We start from the raw sequence: 21777 nt of genomic DNA, 5'->3' as shown, positions 1-21777 counted from the left end.
AATGTTGTAATGAAGGATAATAGATGTTGGAATGCTTGGCAGCGACTCACTTTCACTATCTCACTGTTCCACATTCGTTGTCCTCCAGTTAAAAGGACAGGGTGCATTTACAATGTGACTGGGAATCTCCATACTTTACAGAGAGTCTGTTGCAAACTACTTTTGTATGTGGAAAGTTAGGATGAGTGCATTTCAGGCTGTGCGGATTATATTTAGTGGGCCAAATGCAGTTCTTGTGTCAGCAGCTTTAGTAACTTTGGACTCTTTCTAAAAGTCAGAACAAAATGTTTATAAAATCTTTTTTTTTTTTTTTGCTTTGAACATTTAAAATCTTCTGGAGAAAAGTTAATCAGTGTATGTACTCTGTCTGGGCCAGATTCTGCCTGGACCTTACATAGGGGCACTGTGGGAAGAGTTAAAAAAGGAGCCTTCACCCCTATATAGCCCACATAAGGGCCAGGCAGAATTACAGTTCTTACACTCATGGAGATGCAAGAACTGTTCCCTCCCTACTCCCCTGAAGGTTCATGGTGCCCCTAAGAGGGTGAGGAGGGGTGTCCAGGAGGCAGGGCCATGGCTCCGTCTCCTATCTCTGTGCTGGTAAGCAGAGCTGGATGGCTGTACAGGGGAGCATATGCACCAATGAAGGGGTGAAGCCATGTGCAAAGCCTCCCTGGACACTAGGAAGGTCCAGGAGGATCTTGCCTGTCTGAGCCAAACTGCCTCCATATTGCTCCTTATTGGGGACTATGTGCAATTTGTATAATCTAGTCCTAAAGATTATGTAGGTTTGAGAACTATAATTGTATTTGGCTCTTGAATACACAAGTATTTACACAGAAACATCAGCATTTAAGCAGTTTCACAAATAAAAAAGGGAAAGTATCACCAGATCCCATAAATTCAGTTCCATCCTGATTAATTATCTCCTGACTGAGATATTTAAGAGCCACAGATGACCCTTGATCTTTACACAAGACTTCCATTGGCTTCCATGTGAGTCCTACATATAAAGCTATGAGAGAATGTGTCTTTATTTCTAAGAGATCAATGTGGCCATCTGGAAATTACTTGATGTGTTCTGTCTGAGGCGTTAGGGTATTTCTGGAATACGGGCATTTGAATTAAGTGACAAGTGAAAGTTTCTTTTCTTCCATCTTTTACAATATTGAATAGGCAACTGGGAATTAAAGATATTTGAGTGCTCTAACAGTTACACATAATGGGGTGCAAAGTGGAAAAATAGGGGAACCAAAACGGAGCATATTTTACTCTTCACTAAGTGATAAAATAAAATAGTGTAACTATTAGGCGGGTGTAATCACAGCAGGCACTGGACAGCAGCTAGTGTATGGAAAAATATGAGTAGAGGCACATGCTGCAAAATATGTGGAAGCCATGAGATTCCTACAGAAAAGTAAGAATAAGGAGATGTGCAGAAGCAAAGGAGCAGGCTATACTGATCTTTCAGCCAGCATACCCAGGTAGGGCGCAGTCAGAGCAGGCAAGAGCTTGTCAATCACTTTGCACTTTTGCAGCCAGACAAGGGCAGAGACGAGCAGAGAAAGTACATACTGTGTGGTGCAGACTTGGCAATGGGGAAGAGAAGCAAATCTGCAAGCAGCAGGGCAGTTAAGATAGATGAAATTAATTGCAGAGGTGGTGGATTCTACCTCTCCTCCTTGGCCATGGGAACACAAGTTGTCTACAGGGAGAACAATCATATTCTCCATCTCACAGCAGTCGATACTCCTACTGACCAGTTTATTGCGGGAGTGCCAGTGCCCAGGGGCTGTGTTTATGAACTTATTAGAGTTACTACTAGTCCTTTAAATCTTAAATTATTTATCTGACTAGCTAGCTTTAGATCTAACCCCACCTCCTTTGCCACGAATGCACTCACTTTTTGAAGGTATCTGCCTGTCCCACAGTTCTTGGTAAGCTGCTTTTGTACTCCAAAAGTTATTATTGTGTTATGAGTCTGTGTATAGCTTGACCTCTGAACTCTGCCTTCACTCTACTTGTGGTTGACTACCATATATTGTATAGATAACACAAGTAAATATTCACATGTGATCCTCTCTAACTGACTTGAATAATCTAATTAGTCTGCTAAATAGAAGTATGAATTAAACTGTTTTATATTTTACTTAGAGTCTCTAATCTTCTGGGAAGGGACCATGTATTTGTGTTTGTATAGTGCAGGGGTCGGCAACCTTTCAGAAGTGGTGTGCTGAGTCTTCATTTATTCACTCTAATTTAAGGTTTCTCGTGCCAGTAATACATTTTAACGTTTTTAGAAGGTCTCTTTCTATAAGTCTATAATATATAACTAAACTATTGTTGTATGTAAAGTAAATAAGGTTTTTAAAATGTTTAAGAAGCTTCATTTAAAATTAAATTAAAATGCAGAGCCCCCTGGACTGGTGTTCAGGACCCGGGCAGTGTGAGTGCCATCGAAAATCAGCTCACGTGCCGCCTTCAGCACCCGTGCCATAGGTTGCCTACCCCTGGTATAGTACCTAGCACAATGAAGTCTTGGTCTTGATTGGGGTCCATGGGAGCTACTGTAACAGAAAAATATATATATATAGTGATACAGGAGGGCCAGGGAGCAGTGGGAGAATGGTACAGGGGAAATATATAAGCCCTAGGCTAATTAAGGTGTGGTTCCCTGTAGGCTAGGAGGATGGCTACAGGTTAATTGGAGCACCTGCAGTCAATTAAGGCCCTTTCAGGAACCTAATAAACCCCCCTGCTTCAGGCAGTTAGGGAGAAAGAGGACTGGAGCTTGGATGTGTGTCATGGGACTCTGAAGACCAGAGAACTGAAGTAAGGGAGACTCTGCCCTGGCAGAGGAGACAGACTCCCTCCCTCTGCTTCTAAATACCGAAGGTACCCACCCAAGGGGTAAGAATCCGCTGGGGTTGAGAGGGGCTGGGGCTCAGAGTGAGGAGCGAACCCAGACCCCTCCCCTGCTTCCCTCCTCTACCACCTTCCAAGGCCAGTAGGAGGGTCCTCGGTGCCCCAAGAGCAGGGGCAAAAGGTGGCATCTTAGCCCCCCTGCCAAGAAAAGCCCAGGACCCACCACACTAACATCAGTCATCTTGTCACAATATATATAATTAACAATAATCTTTTGCCCTGTTATATCAATGGGAGTTCCATATGAAGAAAGGGCAGAATGTGGCCCAGATACTACCCTAGAACTCTAGATCTTCATGTAGAATTCCTTGCAAAGTTAATGGGGGTTGTGTAGCGGAGGTTCAAGTGCAGTGTTTGGCCATTAGGCCATATTGTATGTTGGCTTTATGGGAGGAACTCTCCTTTACATAAGCGAGAGTTAAATATCAGAAGTAGGATATGGCCTTTGATGCCAAATTCTGAAATTTTGACTCTTCAATACTCCCTGACTGTCATGACTTTAATGGGAGTTTTTCCTGACTAGGACCAAGGACTATGCAAAACAACTGTAGGCTTTGCTATCTGTGAATGCTTAATTGAATTGACAATCTTTGACCATAACTTTTGGAATGGCAGCACTAGGATTTTGTGTAAACAATTCCCTCTGTTACTAACACTGGTTGAGCTGCACTGATGGGAGTGCTAGTGGAACCTGGTCTCCAGTCTGTTACTAGTATCTTAAGTGCTGCGGGTGACCTCCTGAACCACTGAAATCAATGGCAAAACTCTCACTGACTTCAGTGAGGCCAGATTCTTACCTGCATATCGCGTTATTTAGCTCTGTCCCAGGCAACTTGGCAAAATCCATCCATCTCAGAAAAATAAAATATCATAAATATAATGTATCACAATAGATAAACAGGACCAGACCAAACAAAAGACTTCCCACAGAGAAGACAGCATCCCCCATCTTATCTCATATTGGGGATAGCTCAGTGGTTTGAGCATTGGCCTGCTAAATCCCGGGCTATGAGTTCAATCCTTGAGGGGGCCACTTAGGGGTCTGGGACAAAATCAGTAGTTGGTCCTGCTAGTGAAGGCAGGGGGCTGGACTTGATGACCTTTCAGAAGAGAATTATGACCTACATTTGGTCTCTGTAAGAGTTACATGCATAGAAAGTGTAAGAACCTGGGACCATGTGGGTTCTGGGCCACCAATGCTTCAGCATCACCATTGGAAGCTTAGGCTATGTTCTACTGGAGGATCCTGTGAATCTAGACCCTACAGGAAGTACTGCCCAGCAGTGTGCAAGTGGCAGCCCTCTGCAGACCACTGATTGGCTCATGCTGGTATATAAACCAGGATGCCATCATGGGCAGCTGTCTGAGAAATGATGCAGACTGGCTGCTTACTTCTGCTCCAAACCTTGCCTTGCTGTGAACCTTAGACTCTGGCTTCTGACCCTGATTGTTCTCCGCTGCCTGGTCCTGACAGAAAGGATGCAGAAAAGCTCAAAGACTTTGTTGCTGCAATTAAGCAGTTATAATGCTATTTGTAATAATTAAAAATGATCTCACCAGGTATCTAAACTGGCAAAATCAAAATAATTGTTTAAAATGGAAAAAAAGAAACAAATGTTTTCAATAAATGTTTATACTAATCCATTTTGTGTGTAAAAAAAAAAAACAAACAAAAACAAAAAACAAACCTAAATTAGATTTTGTTTTTAATTGTGATTTTTCATTTTATTTTTGGCTTGCTCTAGTTATAAGACTCCTGTATTTTTCTTGAAATACAATATCCATTAAGGTGAATAGATGTATTATTAATTTCAGTTCTAAAATATAGCCTGATAGTTGATACATTTTTGATCTACAATGTGAAACAGAACATGGATTAAAATGTGTCACTACCACTGCCTTTGATTTAAATAAGAAGTTATTTTGATGCAAGTATCTGAAGGAGTTTACAAGATGCATCTATTTCTATTCAACCTCCTTTGAGTTTTGTACTCTATATATGCAGTAATAATGGCTACTTGTTAGATCTTCTTGAAATTGGGGAAAATAATTGATTATGATGGGTGGAAACCTGAGGACCATACCTGGGAACAGAATCTGCTGATCCTGATGTGGGCACAGTGAAGATGAGGAAGGTTCAAGTAGTCTTTATGTCCTTATGTGGTCCACAAAAGACTCAGTCCCTCTGTACAGTACTCCTTCAGGGGTAGGAAGGAGGCAGAGTAGCATGCTGTGGGGGAGCAGGCTGCACCCCACAAAGGGATGTAATGGCTGGCACATTCCCCCTTCACTCCAGGGAGCTAGTCCTTACTAAGGCAAATACTCATTGATCTCACTAGGAATTTGCCTGACTAAGGACCGCAAGAGTACTGGAGTCGACGCTAGAGCGACCGGCAGTCAATTTATTGTGTCTATACGAGACACGATAAATTGACCCCCTCTGGACTGATTGCTGCCCGTAGATCAGCCTGGTAATGTAGACATGCCTTTAGTTAGTGAGATTGCAGCCTGAGGTGGCTATATTAATCAGGTATGACTGTCATTCATAAAATGGAATTGCTCAGGCCATAGTAAAGTCACAAATGCTTCAGCAAATAACAGAATTGTAAGGTTCTCAGGAAAGCATCATAATGGGTTGAAAGACTTGGCTAAATATGACTGTCATTACTTATTTTGTAGGAGTTGGGGCCTGGAAGAAGTTGCAGCATGTCATCGAAGAGAGTGCCATTTTACCAGAGAAGGCATAAACACTTTGATCAGTCCTACCGCAACATTCAGACAAGATACTTGCTCCAAGAATATGCAGCAAGAAAGTAAGTATCATACATTTCCCATCAGTGTAGAGGAGCTTCTAATGCAGAGGAATCCATTTCAAAATGTAGAATTTTGTAAAAGGAAAAAAAAAGTGACTTTGTTCTGAATTTCAGATGTATGGAGAGCAATGGTTCTCAATCTTTTCCATACTGTGAATCCTCTGTCCCATGATCTCCATACTATCTAGCTGGGACCCCCTTCTGTTTAGCAATATGGAGTGGTCATGGTTTGCTGTTAGCAGTTTATTACCTCCAGGTTGGAAACTCCTCCCTGAAAGCAAAGTAATGACTCATAAAAACTCTCTTTGATTTTAGGGATAATCATTGCTATAGCAATGATCTAAGCATGGGAGCTGTTTTTTTTTGTTTGTTTTTTGTTTTTAAATTCTTCCTTCTGAATCTGTTCCTTGAAGATGTTCACTGCCTTGAATTGAGGCCTCGTGCATTTTGGGCTATTCCAGGCTGTGGTCATTGGGATTCTTATTTTTCCTTTTATACCAAGTTGCAATTCTCCCATGTTCAAAATGCCTTTCCTTCACCAACGTGTTCAAGGAGCCATATATCTCAAGTTCTGTTGCTAGGGCTATCTGAGATCATCTTTCTCCCAGGGTGTTATTGCAGCACTTCAGATCATCTCAGATGCTTGAGTTGATTGGCCCCATCTGCTATAAATGGAAGGGGGCTACTGAAAGAGTGTTCACTGTGAGGGGTACATGCTCCTGGAATTCATTTCATTCCCTGGTTAATCAGAGACCCATTTGGTGGCCTTCAGAATATGCCACAAGACCAACATGAAGGATTAGAAAAACGGGGTTGGGAGTTGTTGTTTAGAAGTGGAAAGATACTGTAGGAGGCCTGTGCTCTCTATTGGATGCCCCATAGGCGGTGTTAGTGGTCCTGACATTTTACTGAAATTGTTTTTATAAAATTGTACAATATGGTCAAAGATTGGCACGGGCATAGTGAATAAAGACACTGAATTAAATTAAATAAAAGGGCTGACAGGCTCCATTGAGATAATACTACTGGGCATTAGACACTAAGGCTGCATGGTAGTGAATGTAACCCAGCTTCAGTGTGTGAGGTGCCATGTGTAGCTTAAAATGTAAGTTCCTCACACAACACCGCACAGGTACCAGTTCCATTCAGCTGCTTGAATGTAATTTCTTTGAACTTTTTAATTCCGTGCTTTATCCATATAGCCATTTTACAGTGATTTCTTTTTGTATTGGAAGGGTTGCTTCTAGACAGGCGGCTTCTTTTAGGTCCTCTGCCGGTACAGAAAGAACTACATGTAGGCTCTGTGCCAGGAGATTGCACACCTCAGCTGAAGAAGAGTCACAAGAATACAGGAAAAGGTAAAGCTTGCATTGGTGCCTTTAAATCACTTTGTTGGGTCAAATGCCATGGAACAGACACTTTTTTTTTGTCCGTATACTCTAAGGGAGAAATCCTGGCTTTGTTGAAGTCAAGGTCAAAATTTCTATTGATCTCAATGGAACCAGGAATTCACAGTGAAAGTTTATTGTAAGACGCAGCGCTAAATTTGCAGTTCAGTAACAAGGCAGTCGCACGTTTTCATAATGACTGTTGGCAAAAAGCTACCCAGAAACCTCTGAAAGGTAGCATGGTGGCAAAGTAGGTTCATTGACAGAGCTGTCAACAAGATTGGAGCCTTCTATGACACTATGTTCTTCATTAATATCTCATGGTTAGAATACCAAAGGGTTGTGTGTCTCTTACATCTTATATTTCTTAGACTTTCAGTCCAGGGTTTTACTCCAAGTTGGCTGTGAAAACAGACTTAAAACAAGAAGAAATTGAAATCTGCACAGAATCTGGCACTTTTAAAAATAAGAGCAAATATACTGTGCCTTTACTGAATACTAAGATTACGTGTTGGGGGCAGCTTAATTGTATTAGAGTCATCTCCCTAACATCCTATTTATCAAGAGCATAACTTGCCTCAGTTACAGCATTGATATTAAGTCCTATAATAAATGTGCTGACAACTATATTCCATTTCGTCAGTTTGAGTGGCTGTATGTGCCCTGACATACTCCACAGTAAATACACCAAAGACTCAGCCAATGTATGTTATGAAGGCTATAGAAAGTGGAATGCATTCTTCTTTTTCTTTGAAGATAATGTGAAGGATTACAGACTATCCCTTTGATGCCAGTTTTGCCATCATCAAGAGATATGTGCCCTGGAAGCAGGGTGCAGTTTAGAAAAAAATCTTAATCTGTTTTGAATTTTTAACCTATTTTATTATTTAAAGAGATACAGCACAAGGCAGAATAATCCTGGAGTTTACATTATGAAGAAATTATACAAAGAAATAGCTTAAACAACCACACAAATAAGGGCTGGATTCAGTATGTATTGAAGTAAATGGGAGTCATAGAGCTGGAGGCCAGAAGGGACCACTGGATCATCTAGTATGACCTTCTGTATATCACAGACCATCAACACCACCAAGCACCCACACACTAAGCACAACTGAAATGAGACCAAAGTATTACGACCCACAAGACTAGACTATTATGTGCCACAGGCAGAGAACAGGAGGGACGGAGGTGTACCAGTGCTCAAGGTTGCTGCATTGGTAGGGAAATGACCAAGTGAGAGATACTCAGATAATCCCAGCAAATGTCCCATCCCCCCCACACACATACTACAGGGGAAGGTAAAAAAGTCCCAAGTTCACCGCCAGTCTGACCTCACATATGGCGATGAGTTAGACCCTGAGCATGTGAGCTAGAACCAGCCAGCCAAGCACCTGAGAGAGATGGCTTGGGGCTGCCTCAGATCTCTGGCTCTCTCCCCTAGAATACACTGGATCCCTGCTGGTTGCTGGCTGAAACCCTGAAGCATGAGCTTTAGAAACATAAGACATACACCAGAAGTGACCCCTAGGGCTGTTGAGTTTTTTCATGGGTGATGGATTGGGTCCTAAATCCTCATCTTTTGTAGTGAAAGTCATGGAAGGGGCACGTTATGTCAGAAACTTTGAAGTTCACCTTGTCGGAATTTCCCTTGAATCATCCCATTGTCAAGGCAAGCAGGTGTGGATTGCTTCCTGGACCATAACCATCAACAAAGAGGAAGGGGCTCCTCCTCCTAAACATGTTGATAATCTAAGATAACGAGGAGTGTTGGGAAACCTACTGAGAACAAGTGCCTCCACATTGCTCACCACCGCTCCCCATTATTCTCCATGCTTCAGGAGCCCTATTCTAACCGCCTTCTCCAAGATCTACATTATCTGGGAGGCTGTGGGGGGAAGAGAGGGGTGCAGAATGACAAGCCTTCTCATGACCTGGGGTGTTGGCACAGTAGGGACGTTCTTAGAGCTATTCCTGACAGGTTATACTAGGTTTGCCTCTACTGCTCACACTCCTTCAGAGGAGAATATGGTTTAGAACATTTGTACCTGTAGGCGTGAGGTGGGAGTGTGAACATGGCCCTCCTCCCTGTGCCTGAACGACTGCAGGGGGGTAGTTCATGCTACACCGTTTTACAAAGGCTCATAAGGGCAACTGTTGAGCACATTGCTCCCCATGACCTGGAGGTATTATGCTCACTCTTGGCTTATATGGGCAAAATGCCTCCAGCCACCGCTGTGCCTCCCTAATTCACTTACGGGACAATCCAGCCTCAGCTATTATGGTTTTGAAGGGTCTCTTGGCCTAGATGCTGGTACACATTGCCTGATTGGTGTGTGGACTCATTTTGCATGAGCTCCTTACACAGCAGCAGAGGGTAGCATAGGCACCGACTTCTAATGGTGCCGGTGGGTCCTTGACCCCACTCTGCCCCAGTCCCACCCTGACTCCACCCTTTCCCCCACACCCTTCTGCCCCCTCCCAACACCTTCCCCAAAATCCCTGCCCCAACTCTGCCCCCTCCCTGCCCCTATTTGACTCCTTCCCCAAATCCCTGCCCCGGCCCCGCCTCCACCCTGAGCGCGCCATGTTTCTGCTCTTCTCCCATCCCTACGGAGCTTGCTACAGCTGTTTGGCGGCAGCAAGCGCTGGGAGGTGGGCGGAGGAGCTGGCACACGGTGCGCTCAGGGGAGGAGGTGGAGAAGGAAGTGGGGTGGGGCGGGGCAGGGAGCTTGGCTGCTGGTGCACCCACTAATTTTTCCCTGTGGGTGCCTCAGAGCACCCATAGAGTCGGTGCGTATGGGTAGGCCCGAGGATCTATGTATGAGCCTTCAGAAACTGCTTCAGCCACTGGGCTGAGGCAGCCTCTACTGTGTGCTTCACTGCCTGAGGGGAGGATACTACTGCTTTGTACTCCCTTGGTATTTGAACAGGGTAATGGCCCAGGATTTGATCTCCAGATCTTAGAGTTACATGTTGGTGATTCTTATCTTCTACAAAATATGGGATATAGATAATGATACAAATAAGAACAAACAGAAACAGAGAGAAGGGAAACCAATAATACACAAACCACAAAAGGGTAGAGAAAGGAAGGAAAGAGGCTGGATAGTCTTAGGGAATTTGCTATTTGATTTCTGTAGATTTTTGTTCTTATAATTTAACTCTGTTTTCAGAATCCCTGGGCCACCTCCTCAGCTGGGATAAATCGGCACAGCTCCACTGACTTCAGTGGGACAATTCCAGTTACCGTAATTCCCACTGAAGATCTGGCCTCATATGCTCACAGGGATGAGAAAGCAAACAGAAGGTTCATTCATTTGCAGTTTTTAAGACATTTGTTTTGAGATCTTGAGAAAGGGAAATAGTTCACATTATAGAATCTGCATCTGCGTAATGCTGCTAATAGGACTTCCAAGCCCTCATCTGCCTGCTGTGTATCAGTGACAATAGTAAAGCCTTGATGCTGGGTTAAATAGTTTTCTCTTACCATTCAGGACTCATGAACAAAAGTCTGATATAAGTGAAGAGAAGAGGATCCGGTTTGCTGCCAGTTTGGCTGATGTGGAAGAAGAGCTTCGTTCAGCCAGGCTCCTTGCAAGAGAACATCTGGATAGAGTTACCATACAAAGGATGGTACTGTAACAGAACAGTTTGATTTCCTGTCCAAGCAGACCTGTAAACTCCACTGCAGTTTAGAACTATGCTTCACAGAGCCCAACAGTAGTTTGCGTCTGTTAATATTTGCGTATAGCTTTCAGACTAAATCTCTGACGCTGGCGCTACATAATGCTCCTTCTCTTATTTCTATCCTGTGTAATAGGTAGAAGAACAAATGGCCTTGGAAAGATACACTGTTGAAGAAAGTATAAGTCGAGCTCCTGAAATTTTGGTACGACTGAGGTCTCATACTGTTTGGGAAAAAATGTCTGTGAGGCTTTACTTCACAGTACAAGGATTTCCTACCCCTATTGTACAATGGTAAGAGGCCTTTCCAGCCCTCTAAAACCAGTGTTAAGTTTGTTTTCCATTTGGTAGCTCTGACAGAACTATTCAGTGTCATGTACATAATGGTTATATTAAAAACCCTTTGTAATTCTCATAGATATGCTGGATAGTAGTTGTGGATACTGCAGTTAAAGGAGCAAAAGGACAAACTTTTTGTAGTGTATCAAGTAAATATATATTTCAGAATGCTGACTACAAAAAATGGTCATTAATTTAACTGATAATAACCTAGCAAGTTGTAAAATACACTGAGTTTTGCTAAATGGTAAATATTTTTGATGTTTTATACCAAGACAATAGTATCTAGTAGTTAAACATTGGAAAGCGAGAGAGAATGCCTATGCCTGATGAGATGGGAGTGCCTTATTCTGTCAGTTATATGGTGCAACCTCACTGAAAATAATGGGATTCAAATGGTACAACTGGCAGGAGAATTTGACCTTTGAAATTTAACACCAAAAGTGTTCTAGCTGGGTTAAGATATCAGGTGTCTTGTCAAGAGACAGAAACCGCAGTAAGAGGCAAATTTCCACAAAAATCTGAGGGCTAGTCTACACTTACCAGCCAGGTCGACGCGGTGAGTTTGACTTCTCGGAGTTCAAACTATCGCGTCTAATCTGGACACGATAGTTCGAACTCTGGAAGCGCCGCGGTCGACTCCGGTACTCCACCACTGCAAATGGCGGTGGCGGAGTCGACCTTGGAGCCGCGGACTTCGATTCCGCGGCGTCTGGATGGGTGAGTAGTTCGAACTAGGGTACTTCGAATTCAGCTACGCTATTCACGTAGGCTGCCAGTTTGCCTACGCTACGCTATTCACGTAGCTGAACTTGCGTACCCTAGTTCGACCCCCGCCCTTAGTGTAGACCTGCCCTGAGAATCATGTTGTTCTTAGGCTACAATTCAAAACAGTTTTTTAGACCTTTTAGTCAACAGAAGGAAGTTGGGATCTCTTTGTCTCTAGAAATCCTTATTGAAAGGAAGAGTCAGGTTAACTGGTGGATTTAAAACGATAAAGACGGTATCCTGAATGACACAGCCATTTTCAGCACTTGAAAGAAACTCAGGCACATATTTTAAAAATTGGAAATGTAGCTGATAAAATATCTATTCCCTACTTCTAAATAACATCCCCTACCACTGACCGAGCTAGAAATATGGGGTCTGATTCTCAGCTCCCCTTAAGTTTCTTTTGCACCACTCTGACAGTGCAAAGGGTACTCAAAGTGGTTTCAGCCAACAGCTGAGGATTCCCCTAGAACAGATGAATCATGAGTAGGTTTAGGCTTGGAATAGCCAGACATATGCCAACCCCTCCTGGCACTCCTTCCCCAGCATGGGATGTGTGTGCCATGGTAGGCTGGAGGCATGCCAGAGTGGGAAGAGTGAAATTAGAGCATCATGCTCTCAGGTGATCATGGCCAGTATACCAGCCCTTAGGGGACCATTGTCTAGCAGTGCAAGTTGTTCTAACTCATGCAAGGGATCATTTTGGCCCCCAGGACTGAGGAGGGGCATATAAGTGGCATGAAGCCAGCTGTCTCCTCTTCGCTAGATACCCAAAATTGCTGCTCTGTGGATCTGAGAGCAGAATTTTGCCCTCAGTGTACTAATCGGGCCCGATTCTGACCTCATTTACAGCAGTGTAAACCAGAAGTTACTCTGAAGATATCAGACTGTTGTGAGAACCAAATTAGGAGCATAGTTTCTCTGCACTCAGCCCACCCTCTAACCCTCTCCTGCCCCATCACCTCCCTCCCCTACTGTGCAAGGTATTTTTTTTTATTTGCATGTGGCAGTAATGACCATGCACACCCTGTTTGGGGCTTTCACTACTTTTGAGTTATGTGGCCAACCTTAGCTCATGTGAATAAAAAGTAACATTATGGTACCTAACCTCATATATTATCTATGTGTACAGCATATGCAGAGAGAGCGCTGTAAGATTTCTGTGGGCTAGACTGAACTGTAAGGTTCAGTCCTGAGACGGGGGTGGCAAATTCTGTCCTAGGGGAAGCCCAGGGAGAGAATTGTCTCAGTCACAATTCTGTCCCTGCTGCTCCCCTTTTTTACCTGAAGTGACTTGTAGAGCTAATGAGGATGAAATTTACTTCTGTTTATGCCAGTTAGCTCTGATGGCTGGTGTGCTGGGGAGTTCAACACACTGAGGTGTGTAGCTTCACATGCACACCCGTGCCCAAACTATAACTACTTCCTTTCATTCCATTGCATGGCCATGTATGGGCAGGTCACAGTCAGGCTCTCGGGATCTATTCATGTATATAGAGAGAGCTCAGTTATTAATACATGACATCCTGATGGAATAATCTCTAACTTTTACTGCGGTTTATTTATTTATTTTTTTCTTGACTGTTAGGTATAAAAATGAGGAATTGATTTCACCTGCAAGTGAACCAGGAAAGTACAGCATTGAAAGCAAATATGGAGTGCATATGCTGGAGATACACAGGTAGCTTATTCTGATGAATAACAGAATGTTATTTAGATTATGACTTTTAACTGAAATAATTTCCTGTGAATACATCTGAAAATTTCTATAATGTATTACAAGAGTCACAAACTACAGCACACTTAACTTCTGCTTAGCTGTTACTTTGGTTTCGGTGGCAAGATACCTCCTAAGTAGTCTCGGTATGGGGTCAGTGTAATGAAAAGCTAGGGGTTTCTATCATAGTACCCAAACTGTCAGCAAGAAAAAAACACATCTGGAGGTAAGTGAGCAGAAAAAAAAGTGTCAATTTAAAAAAGCCCCTCATAATAATATTTTAATCTCATCATTCTGGCAGCTAGAGTGGAACAGTTTGTTCTTCTTTAATAGTCTATTCCATCATGGCAGCAACTCTTTGTTCAGAGCTTGAAGCTTAGAAAAGTTGAGCTAGTTGTGGCAGGAAAATTCAACAGCCGGCATTTGGCTCTGTTAGGAGGTTGTCATGTTTTGCTTACCTTAACTCTTCATTGTATTTGTTTTCCTGTGATTGGGGATGGGAGAGTCCAGTGGTTTCTTTAAAAGGTTTTAAGTTCTGAAAAATATATTTTTATCTAATTTAAACCATTATATCTTGAAGACAATTTAAAAGTCATGGCATGAAAGAAAAACAAATGTTGTAATAAGTGTCAGCACTCCCAACCATCCCTCACTAAACCTCAGCTGGGACACAGGGTTGCAATACTGTATTTCGCAGATAATGTATGACTTGGTACAAGTTTAAAAAAAACCCAAAGCAACCACAGTGTGGACTGGTCAATGGTGTCAAGACAGAAAAATAAGTGTCTAAATGTTTGCATCTGTCCTTACTAATTTACCAAAAATATGACCTCAGGCTACATTCAAACAGTTTGAACATTTGTGTGTGATATTTGGCTGGCCAAATATTCACTCACTCATCCTGTCTCCAGCCATAGCCCTGAGCTAGGCCAGGCAGAAGTAGAACAGTAGTGCACCATTCCTTCTGCTTGAAGCAGGAAGCCCTGTTCCCAAACCTTTGGCTTCTGTAGAAAGGGATAGCTAATCCCTAACCTCCTTCCTTTGGCTCCAGTGGGTAGTGGAGAAATTTATTCCTGTCTAGGAGACTTCCGCAATAGCCACTGGGCTCTGCCCCACTTATCTTTATTCTTTGCTCAACTCCCTGGATGAGGGAGGAGACTATTAGCCTCCTCCCCCATCTTCAGAATTCAGTTTGCTGGCCACTTCCCACACCCTTTAAGGGCCCAGATAGTGGCTGACCCATACCATCTGTCCTGGCCTTTTGGGTGCTAGGGAAGGCTGGTGAGAGACGCAGGCAGCCTGTCCAGCAGTGAGAATGGAAAAACTCTTCTATTGCTATTTGGGAGAGTGAGAGTGGTTGCTAGTGGGTGATATTTGGGTGACTGAGTGCCAGTGGGTGGCACCTAGGGTGAGTGTGATTGTACCTGGGTGCCTTTGTTGGTGCCAGCAGGTGGCTGTGTGCAGGACTGTGGGTATGGTTGCTTGTGAGTAGCATGGGGGTGAGTAGAGTAATTTTTTGAGTGCCTTTTGTTGTGCCAGTGGATGGATGTCTAGGGCAGGGATCGGCAACCTTTGGCACATGGCCCGCCAGTGTAAGCACCCTGGCCAGTTTGTTTACCTGCCGTGTCTGCAGGTTTGGCCGATCGCGGCTCCCACTGGCCGTGGTCCCCAGGCCAATGAGGGCTGTGGGAAGCGGCATGGGCCAAGGGTTGTGCTGGCTGCCACTTCCTGCAGCCCCCATTGGCCTGGAATGGTAAACCATGGCCAGTGGGAGCCACAATTGGCCGAACCTGCGGACGTGGCATGTAAACAAACCGGCCTGGCCCGCCAGGGTAAGCACCCTGGTGGGCCACATGCCAAAGGTTGCCAATCCCTGGTCTAGGGGAATATGGGTGGATGTGTTGGTGCCTTGCTGGGATGGTGCTTGTTCCCCTCCCCAAATATTTTCCCCCTCTCCTCCCTACCAGGTACCCGCAGTCACCTAGACAGCCACCCACTCCCCCATAGGCATCCATACCTACTCACTCACCAAGACACATTAATAGAGTCATCCATAGGCACCCACAAAGGCTCCCACATGCACTCATACTCACACTCTGGCATTCCCCCTTGCCTAGCCACCACCCGCTGAAACCTACGCCCATACATACTCACCCAGACACACCCATGCTTATCCAAAGAGCTAACCCCTGGCACCCATACACACACTGCATCTTTCCTATTCTCTGCCAGTACATTCTTTTCCAAGTGAAGCTTCCCAACTGCTCCCTGAATCATTCACCTTTTCCTTGTTTAACAGTTGCGTGAGTATGAGTGCATGTGGGAGCCTTTGTGGGTGCCTATGGATGACTCTATTAGTTGTTTTCCAAAAAGATCCTGTCTCATTGGGGCAGCTTCATGACTGATTCTAACTCTGAGGCATACACTTTCTTAAACTAACATTTCTAAACTCCACTAAGCTACTTTATTACCACTTTCTTTGATGTGAAACTGGTTTGTGGACTGTGTGAAAATGATAGAAATATGACATGCACAAGGCTCTTCTTGAATTGTGAGATGATCGTCAAAAATTGCAGCTGAGTTACAGACACGCCATGGAAAATTGTGGAAAAGTAATAATGGACCTTGTTATTTGCAGTAATAAAGTCCATTATTACTTTTTTGCTCTTTTCTGCTGTTGGCCACCTGAGGCTGAGAGTGGGGGCTTCTGCTGTTGGCTGCCTAGGGCTCCTGATGTCAGCCACACACTACTCCCGTAGCTCCCGCTGTCAAAATTCAGTGTAAGCCTAATATTGCAGAATATGCAATTTATGCAATATTGCAAGTTTAGTAGGGCCTTATACATGCAAGAAATAAAAGCTCATTTTGATATTACTAGCTATACTTTTTTAATACAAAAAAAATCCTGCCTATTTCTTGTATTTGGAAGGAGAAAAAAGATGCGGTGTAGTTCTTAAAATGGAAGATCCCAACTATTTGAAATGTGCATAAATTTGTTTTTGGATATAGAACAGCTAAGATTATTTACCTAGCCACTTCTGTACTCTTCTCAGCTGTCCATACCAAAGTGCTGAGCTACATGTTATCTGAGCTGTGGTCACTTAAAATGGCTTTGGAATGTCTTGGCTGTCTTCTTAGCACTTCTCCGAAGCTTATGTAGTGAACTTTTACTTATGATGCAAGTGTGACATTTATTCCTATGAATATACTTGATGTTTCTTGTCCCCAGATGGAAAAATTCTTAAGATGCCAAAAACAGAGCATCACCTCATTTTAAAATTGTAACTGGAAACTTTCATCTGCCCATTTATCTCAGAGGACTCACAACCTGTACAGTAACCCAGATCACCTTCATAGCTCCGTCTCAGATTTTTAACACATCCTCTGGTCAATTTACCATGTCTTCTGGATTCTCATGACACAAACCTTTTCATATACTGTTGATTTCTGGCTGCTTGGAGGGGTCTTATGCTAGGGGACCTGAGTTCAAGTTCTGTCTTGAGTAGTAAAGACAAATGGTATTGATGGTGGCATTGTAATTCTAACTTGTGCACTTCCCCAAATCCCATTTCACAAGTCTCAGAAACATAGGCATTGCCATACTGCATCAGGCCACTGGTCCCTCTAGTCCAGTATCCTGTCTCTAACAGCGGCCAATACCAGATGTTTCAGAAGAAGGTGCAATAAACCATTTAGGGTCAGCTATGGAATAGCCTACCCATAGGCAGGGCCGGCTCTACAGTTTTCGCCACCCCAAGCAGTGCACCAAATTGCTGCCGCGGACAGCAGGAGAAGTTCCTGTGCCCTTAGGGCGGCAGGCGCGTTTCCACGGCGGCGGCAATTCCGCGGCAGCTTCTATGTTTAGCTGAAGCCGCCGCGGACAGCTAAACATAGAAGCTGCTGCCGAATTGCCGCCACCGCGGAAACGGGCCTGCTGCCCTAAGGGCACAGGGACTGCCCCTGCTGCCCGCAGCGGCAATTCGGTGCGCTGCTTGGGGGCAAAACAAGAGGGACTGCCGCCACTTGCATATTGCTCGGAATGCTGATGCCTGCAGCCGGCCCTGCCCATAGGGGAAATTTCTTCTTAATCCCAACCAATTAGCAACTGGAGTATGCCTTGGAGCATACAGGTTTATAACCCTTCTATTTCGGTAAGTGTGAATGTTCTCACTATCAGTATAAATGTTCTATTCTTGTGTTAATCAGATTTAGCTTCAGTGATATCACATAGCAATGTGTTCCCATGGTCATTATGAAGTATTTTCATTTCACTCTTTAAAACTTCTTTTTGATTTCATTGAATGTCCCCTTGTTCTTGCAGTAGGAGAAATAGGATCATTTCCCTATACTAGTCATTATTTTTATGTCTTTATTATGCACCCTAGATGGGGCTCCGTAGTTAAGACAGAAGGCATATCTTTTCAATATTTCTTCATATGGGAGCCTTTCCTTGCCTCTGATTCTTTTTTTTCCCTGGCTCTGAACAGGCTCTGTTTCTGCTCTATTCATTTGAGCTAGGATGAACACAGTATTCCAGCTGCAGATGTACCACTGATTTATATAATGGCAGAATATATTTTCTGTATTATTTCTATCCCATTGCTTATATATTCTTTTTTACTGCTGTTGCACCTTTACTTTTACTGATCAGTGGTTTTTGTTGTCTACAATAACATTTAGATCTCTCCTCTCACTGTTTACAGTTAATTTAGACACAGCAATGTTTGTGACTAGGACAAAAAATTTCTTCCAGCATGGATCACCTTGCTTTTGTCAAGATTGTATGACTGAATTGGAGCTCCTGAGGTTGTGGCTTGGGTGCAGGTGAAAGAGCAGTGTCTCTGTACCCTGTAATCCCACACCTCATCAGGGGAGTGGTTGGAGCATGAACTGCAGTACATTACCTCCTTGGGAGAAACAGGGAGCAAGGAAGGAAGTGTGGATATGTCAACACTCTGGAGACTATACTGGCATAGCTATGTTGGCATGGCCCCCACAGTGTAGATACTGCCTATGCTGATAGAAGGGGTTCTACTGTCGCTGTAGGAACACTACCTCCTTGAATGAAGTTAGCTACGTTGATGAAACTCTGGGCCATCACCTTAGCTGAGTGGGCATCTCGTTGGCATAACTATGTTGGGCAGGTGTGTGGCTTTTTCACATCCCTGGCTGATGCAGCTATTGTGCTATATAGCTTTTCACTGTAGACCAGGCCTCAGGTTTCCCAGGCTCCTTGTGGGGTGGTGCAGCTAGACACTGCCTCATACGCATGGTGTAGAGGTCAGGCTTTATCTAGCCTTTTGTTAGCTCCCTTGCTCCTGCATGACTAGCTGAAGTCCTTGTTTAAGGAAGGTCTAGAACTGCAATAGCAAAGGGTTTGAGAGAGCATCAGCAGATTTGTGTGGTGATGTGGGGAAGACTGCGTATGGCTGTGTAGGCCTACTGCAGCAGGGCTTATCTCTAACCGGAGCTCCCAGTTTCCAACTTCTACAAGCATTGCTTTAAAAAATAAAACAGAACCCCCCACAAATTGTGTAAGTGTCTTGCCTGTACAAATGTCACTGCATGGCAGGTGAGGTACTAGTACAGATACATTTTGGTACAACAGACTAAGTGCTTTATGCTCTTCCAGATTTGATACTCAGAGGGAGGAATGCCATCCCTTGTGCTGTGGCCAGGTACTATGGGAAGAACAATCCATGTGTAAGGATATGGGGTGTGACTGCAGGGCCAAAAGGTCATGTTGGAAGGCAGGGTTCTGAACTGCAGAGCAGCAGGTGCCAGGCTGTTGCTCAGAGGAGGCTCTAGCATCTATGGGACTGAATGTTTGAATAATAATAATCATGTCTAATTGTATTCAAGCAGTGGGGTATTTAACAAAGAATGGTACAGGCACAGAGCTACAGGTGAGTTCCCATCCTAGCACATACAAGCTGAGCTGCAATAGCTAAGAACTATGGAGTGAGGTAAAAGACAAAGTGACTAACCGAGGACCATGTTGTGGTTACTTCTGCAGTGGAAGAAGGAAAGAAGGACCATGAAACTTCATGAGTTCAGTTTGGTACAGTTTCTGACAAAAATCTTCCTCCATGTGGGAGACTGTTAGTGGAGGAGGCTATAGAGGGGACAGTGGCTATGACCTGAAAACACCATAGGGGCTGTTATGCACTCCAGCCACACCCCTTCTCACACCCTCCCCCAGCACAGCATGGACATGCCTCCTAAACTGGGAGCATGGATAAAGCTGTTGTACTAGCAGTACAGCAAAACTGAAACACAGTGCACTCCACCTATGGCCCCTCCAACCCTCAGCCACCCCTGCCATGCCACCTATCCTGGGAAGCAGGTGTCAAAATCTTACGCTGGGTCTGTGCTGACTGGAGAACCATCTGTTTCCCCAGCTCCATCCTAGAGGAAGAGCTGATTAAAATAAAGTGTGTATGGGGAAGGGGGGGCAGGGACGGGAGTTGGGAAAAATTTTGTGGGCCCTCCCATTCCCATTGTCCACATTTTGAAAGTTAGCAAAACTTTGACCATCTCTACCAGAGGGTATCCTCTGGGGATCGACAATCTACAGCCTTTTATGCTAGGGCAATGGAAAAGAGCCTCAGCATAGGAGAGACTCGGGACAACTGAATTCATACTGAAAGTGGATGTCTTTAACCAAATGCATGGTTACTACAGTCTCCATTCTGTTTTTGACATGGGTTGAAATGAATGCCAATTCAGGCAAAAATGTTATTTCACTCTTCACTCCTGTGGTGCAGACTGTCGAAGAAAAACTCAGTTCTCACTTTTTGTTTGGATGCAGCAAAATCAAATACTTTATTATTTCTCCAGTAATTACCATGGAGGGAGAGAGTGCCATAGGACACAGGGTCCTGGACAGGTCTCTCAACTGGTAAACAATCACAGCAAGCCTTTATACCTTTTACAGACAATTTCTAGCAATAATACAGACAGTAAAAAACAACAACTACATTTTGTTTATACATAGCAAAAAGGCTTATCTTATTTGTCTCAATCCTAAGAAAAGCAAGCCTGCATTTTGGTTAGTGATTGCAAGGTCATAATAACTTTGTACACAGTTCCTGTCCTGTCGCCGCACTATCTTTGCTCCTACAAGTCTTACGTCATTAAGGTTACAGTATGGCCTGACTCTTGCTAACTAACATTCATTAAGATCTCTTCAAATCCTTGTTAATTATTTACTGGCTTCCACACTCCCCCCTTTTGTACTTCTAGTACAACAAACAATTTCAAATCTCAATAATCATGAAACCATGGACTTCAGATTCCACAGCAAACATGTCAACCATCATGGGACGTAATGACAATGCATAATTAGCATGAACATGAAAGGTATTGCTATTCTTACAATATTTACAACAACAACAACAATAATATAATCCTAAATTAACTAACAACATTACAAACAATAACAATCCCATAGGAATAATATAATGGGGCTGTTGTACAATACACAAAGCACAAAACATCATACCTAGTACATAAAGTAAACACTCTATAAGCTGTATGATAGGCATTCCTTCCATCTTGATATATATCCTAAAGCATGGGAATTTGCCCTTGCAATTCAGAGATTCTTTGAACCTTTGGTAACAATGAAAGCAAATTTTGAAACTGATCAGGCATTATTCTAGTCCAATCAAAATATACCTAAAATCCAAGAGCTACTTACAATATTCTATCTGCATTCTATCTGCAGGCCAGTAAATGATATAATTGCCTGCAGCAGTGGTAAGATCAATATGTATATCTTGTAAAGTGGTGGCATTAACGCATACACAGCTATCATTAGGTTGAAAAAAAATGGGTGTCCCGTCAGGGTAGTTCCTTGACCTCCACCCTCTCAACAAATATTGTCATAAACAGTGACAACTTCCCCTAGCTTCAGTTTATAGATACACTGAGCTGTGGTGGTTCTAACGGCCAAAATGTCCATTGACTCTCTATTCTTATCCAAAATGTCAGGTGTCATTCTAGGGGTACTGTCTAGAAATCAGTTGGAGATACCAGGTGGTCTAATTTCCCCAGATGTCTCGGTAAACAATTACAGTCCCACAGGCATCCTCCCCATGGACCCAGCAGGATTCGGTATGTGGGTGCCCACACC

General features: G+C 43.6%; 1 protein-coding gene across 7 annotated transcripts in view; it reads left to right on the top strand.

The window, feature by feature from the left end:
- MYOM2 (myomesin 2) overlaps positions 1-21777 on the top strand; it is a 139278-nt gene that overhangs the window by 18193 nt on the left and 99308 nt on the right. For 4 of the 7 annotated variants that reach the window (XM_039531537.1, XM_039531536.1, XM_039531541.1 and 1 more), the window contains exons 2-6: positions 5605-5738; positions 6974-7096; positions 10624-10762; positions 10950-11107; positions 13512-13604. In XM_039531537.1, the coding sequence (XP_039387471.1) occupies positions 5605-5738; positions 6974-7096; positions 10624-10762; positions 10950-11107; positions 13512-13604 (647 nt within the window). Of the gene's footprint in view, positions 1-2783; positions 2911-5604; positions 5739-6973; positions 7097-10623; positions 10763-10949; positions 11108-13322; positions 13413-13511; positions 13605-21777 lie in introns of those variants that run through there. The other 3 variants (XM_039531540.1, XM_039531542.1, XM_039531543.1) reach the window with 3 other exon arrangements.

The sequence above is a fragment of the Mauremys reevesii genome, linkage group 3, assembly GCF_016161935.1.
Source record: "Mauremys reevesii isolate NIE-2019 linkage group 3, ASM1616193v1, whole genome shotgun sequence".
Lineage (NCBI taxonomy): Eukaryota > Metazoa > Chordata > Testudines > Geoemydidae > Mauremys > Mauremys reevesii.
Note: the sequence above shows the minus strand (reverse complement) of the source record. Positions and strands in the feature narration are given on the sequence as shown.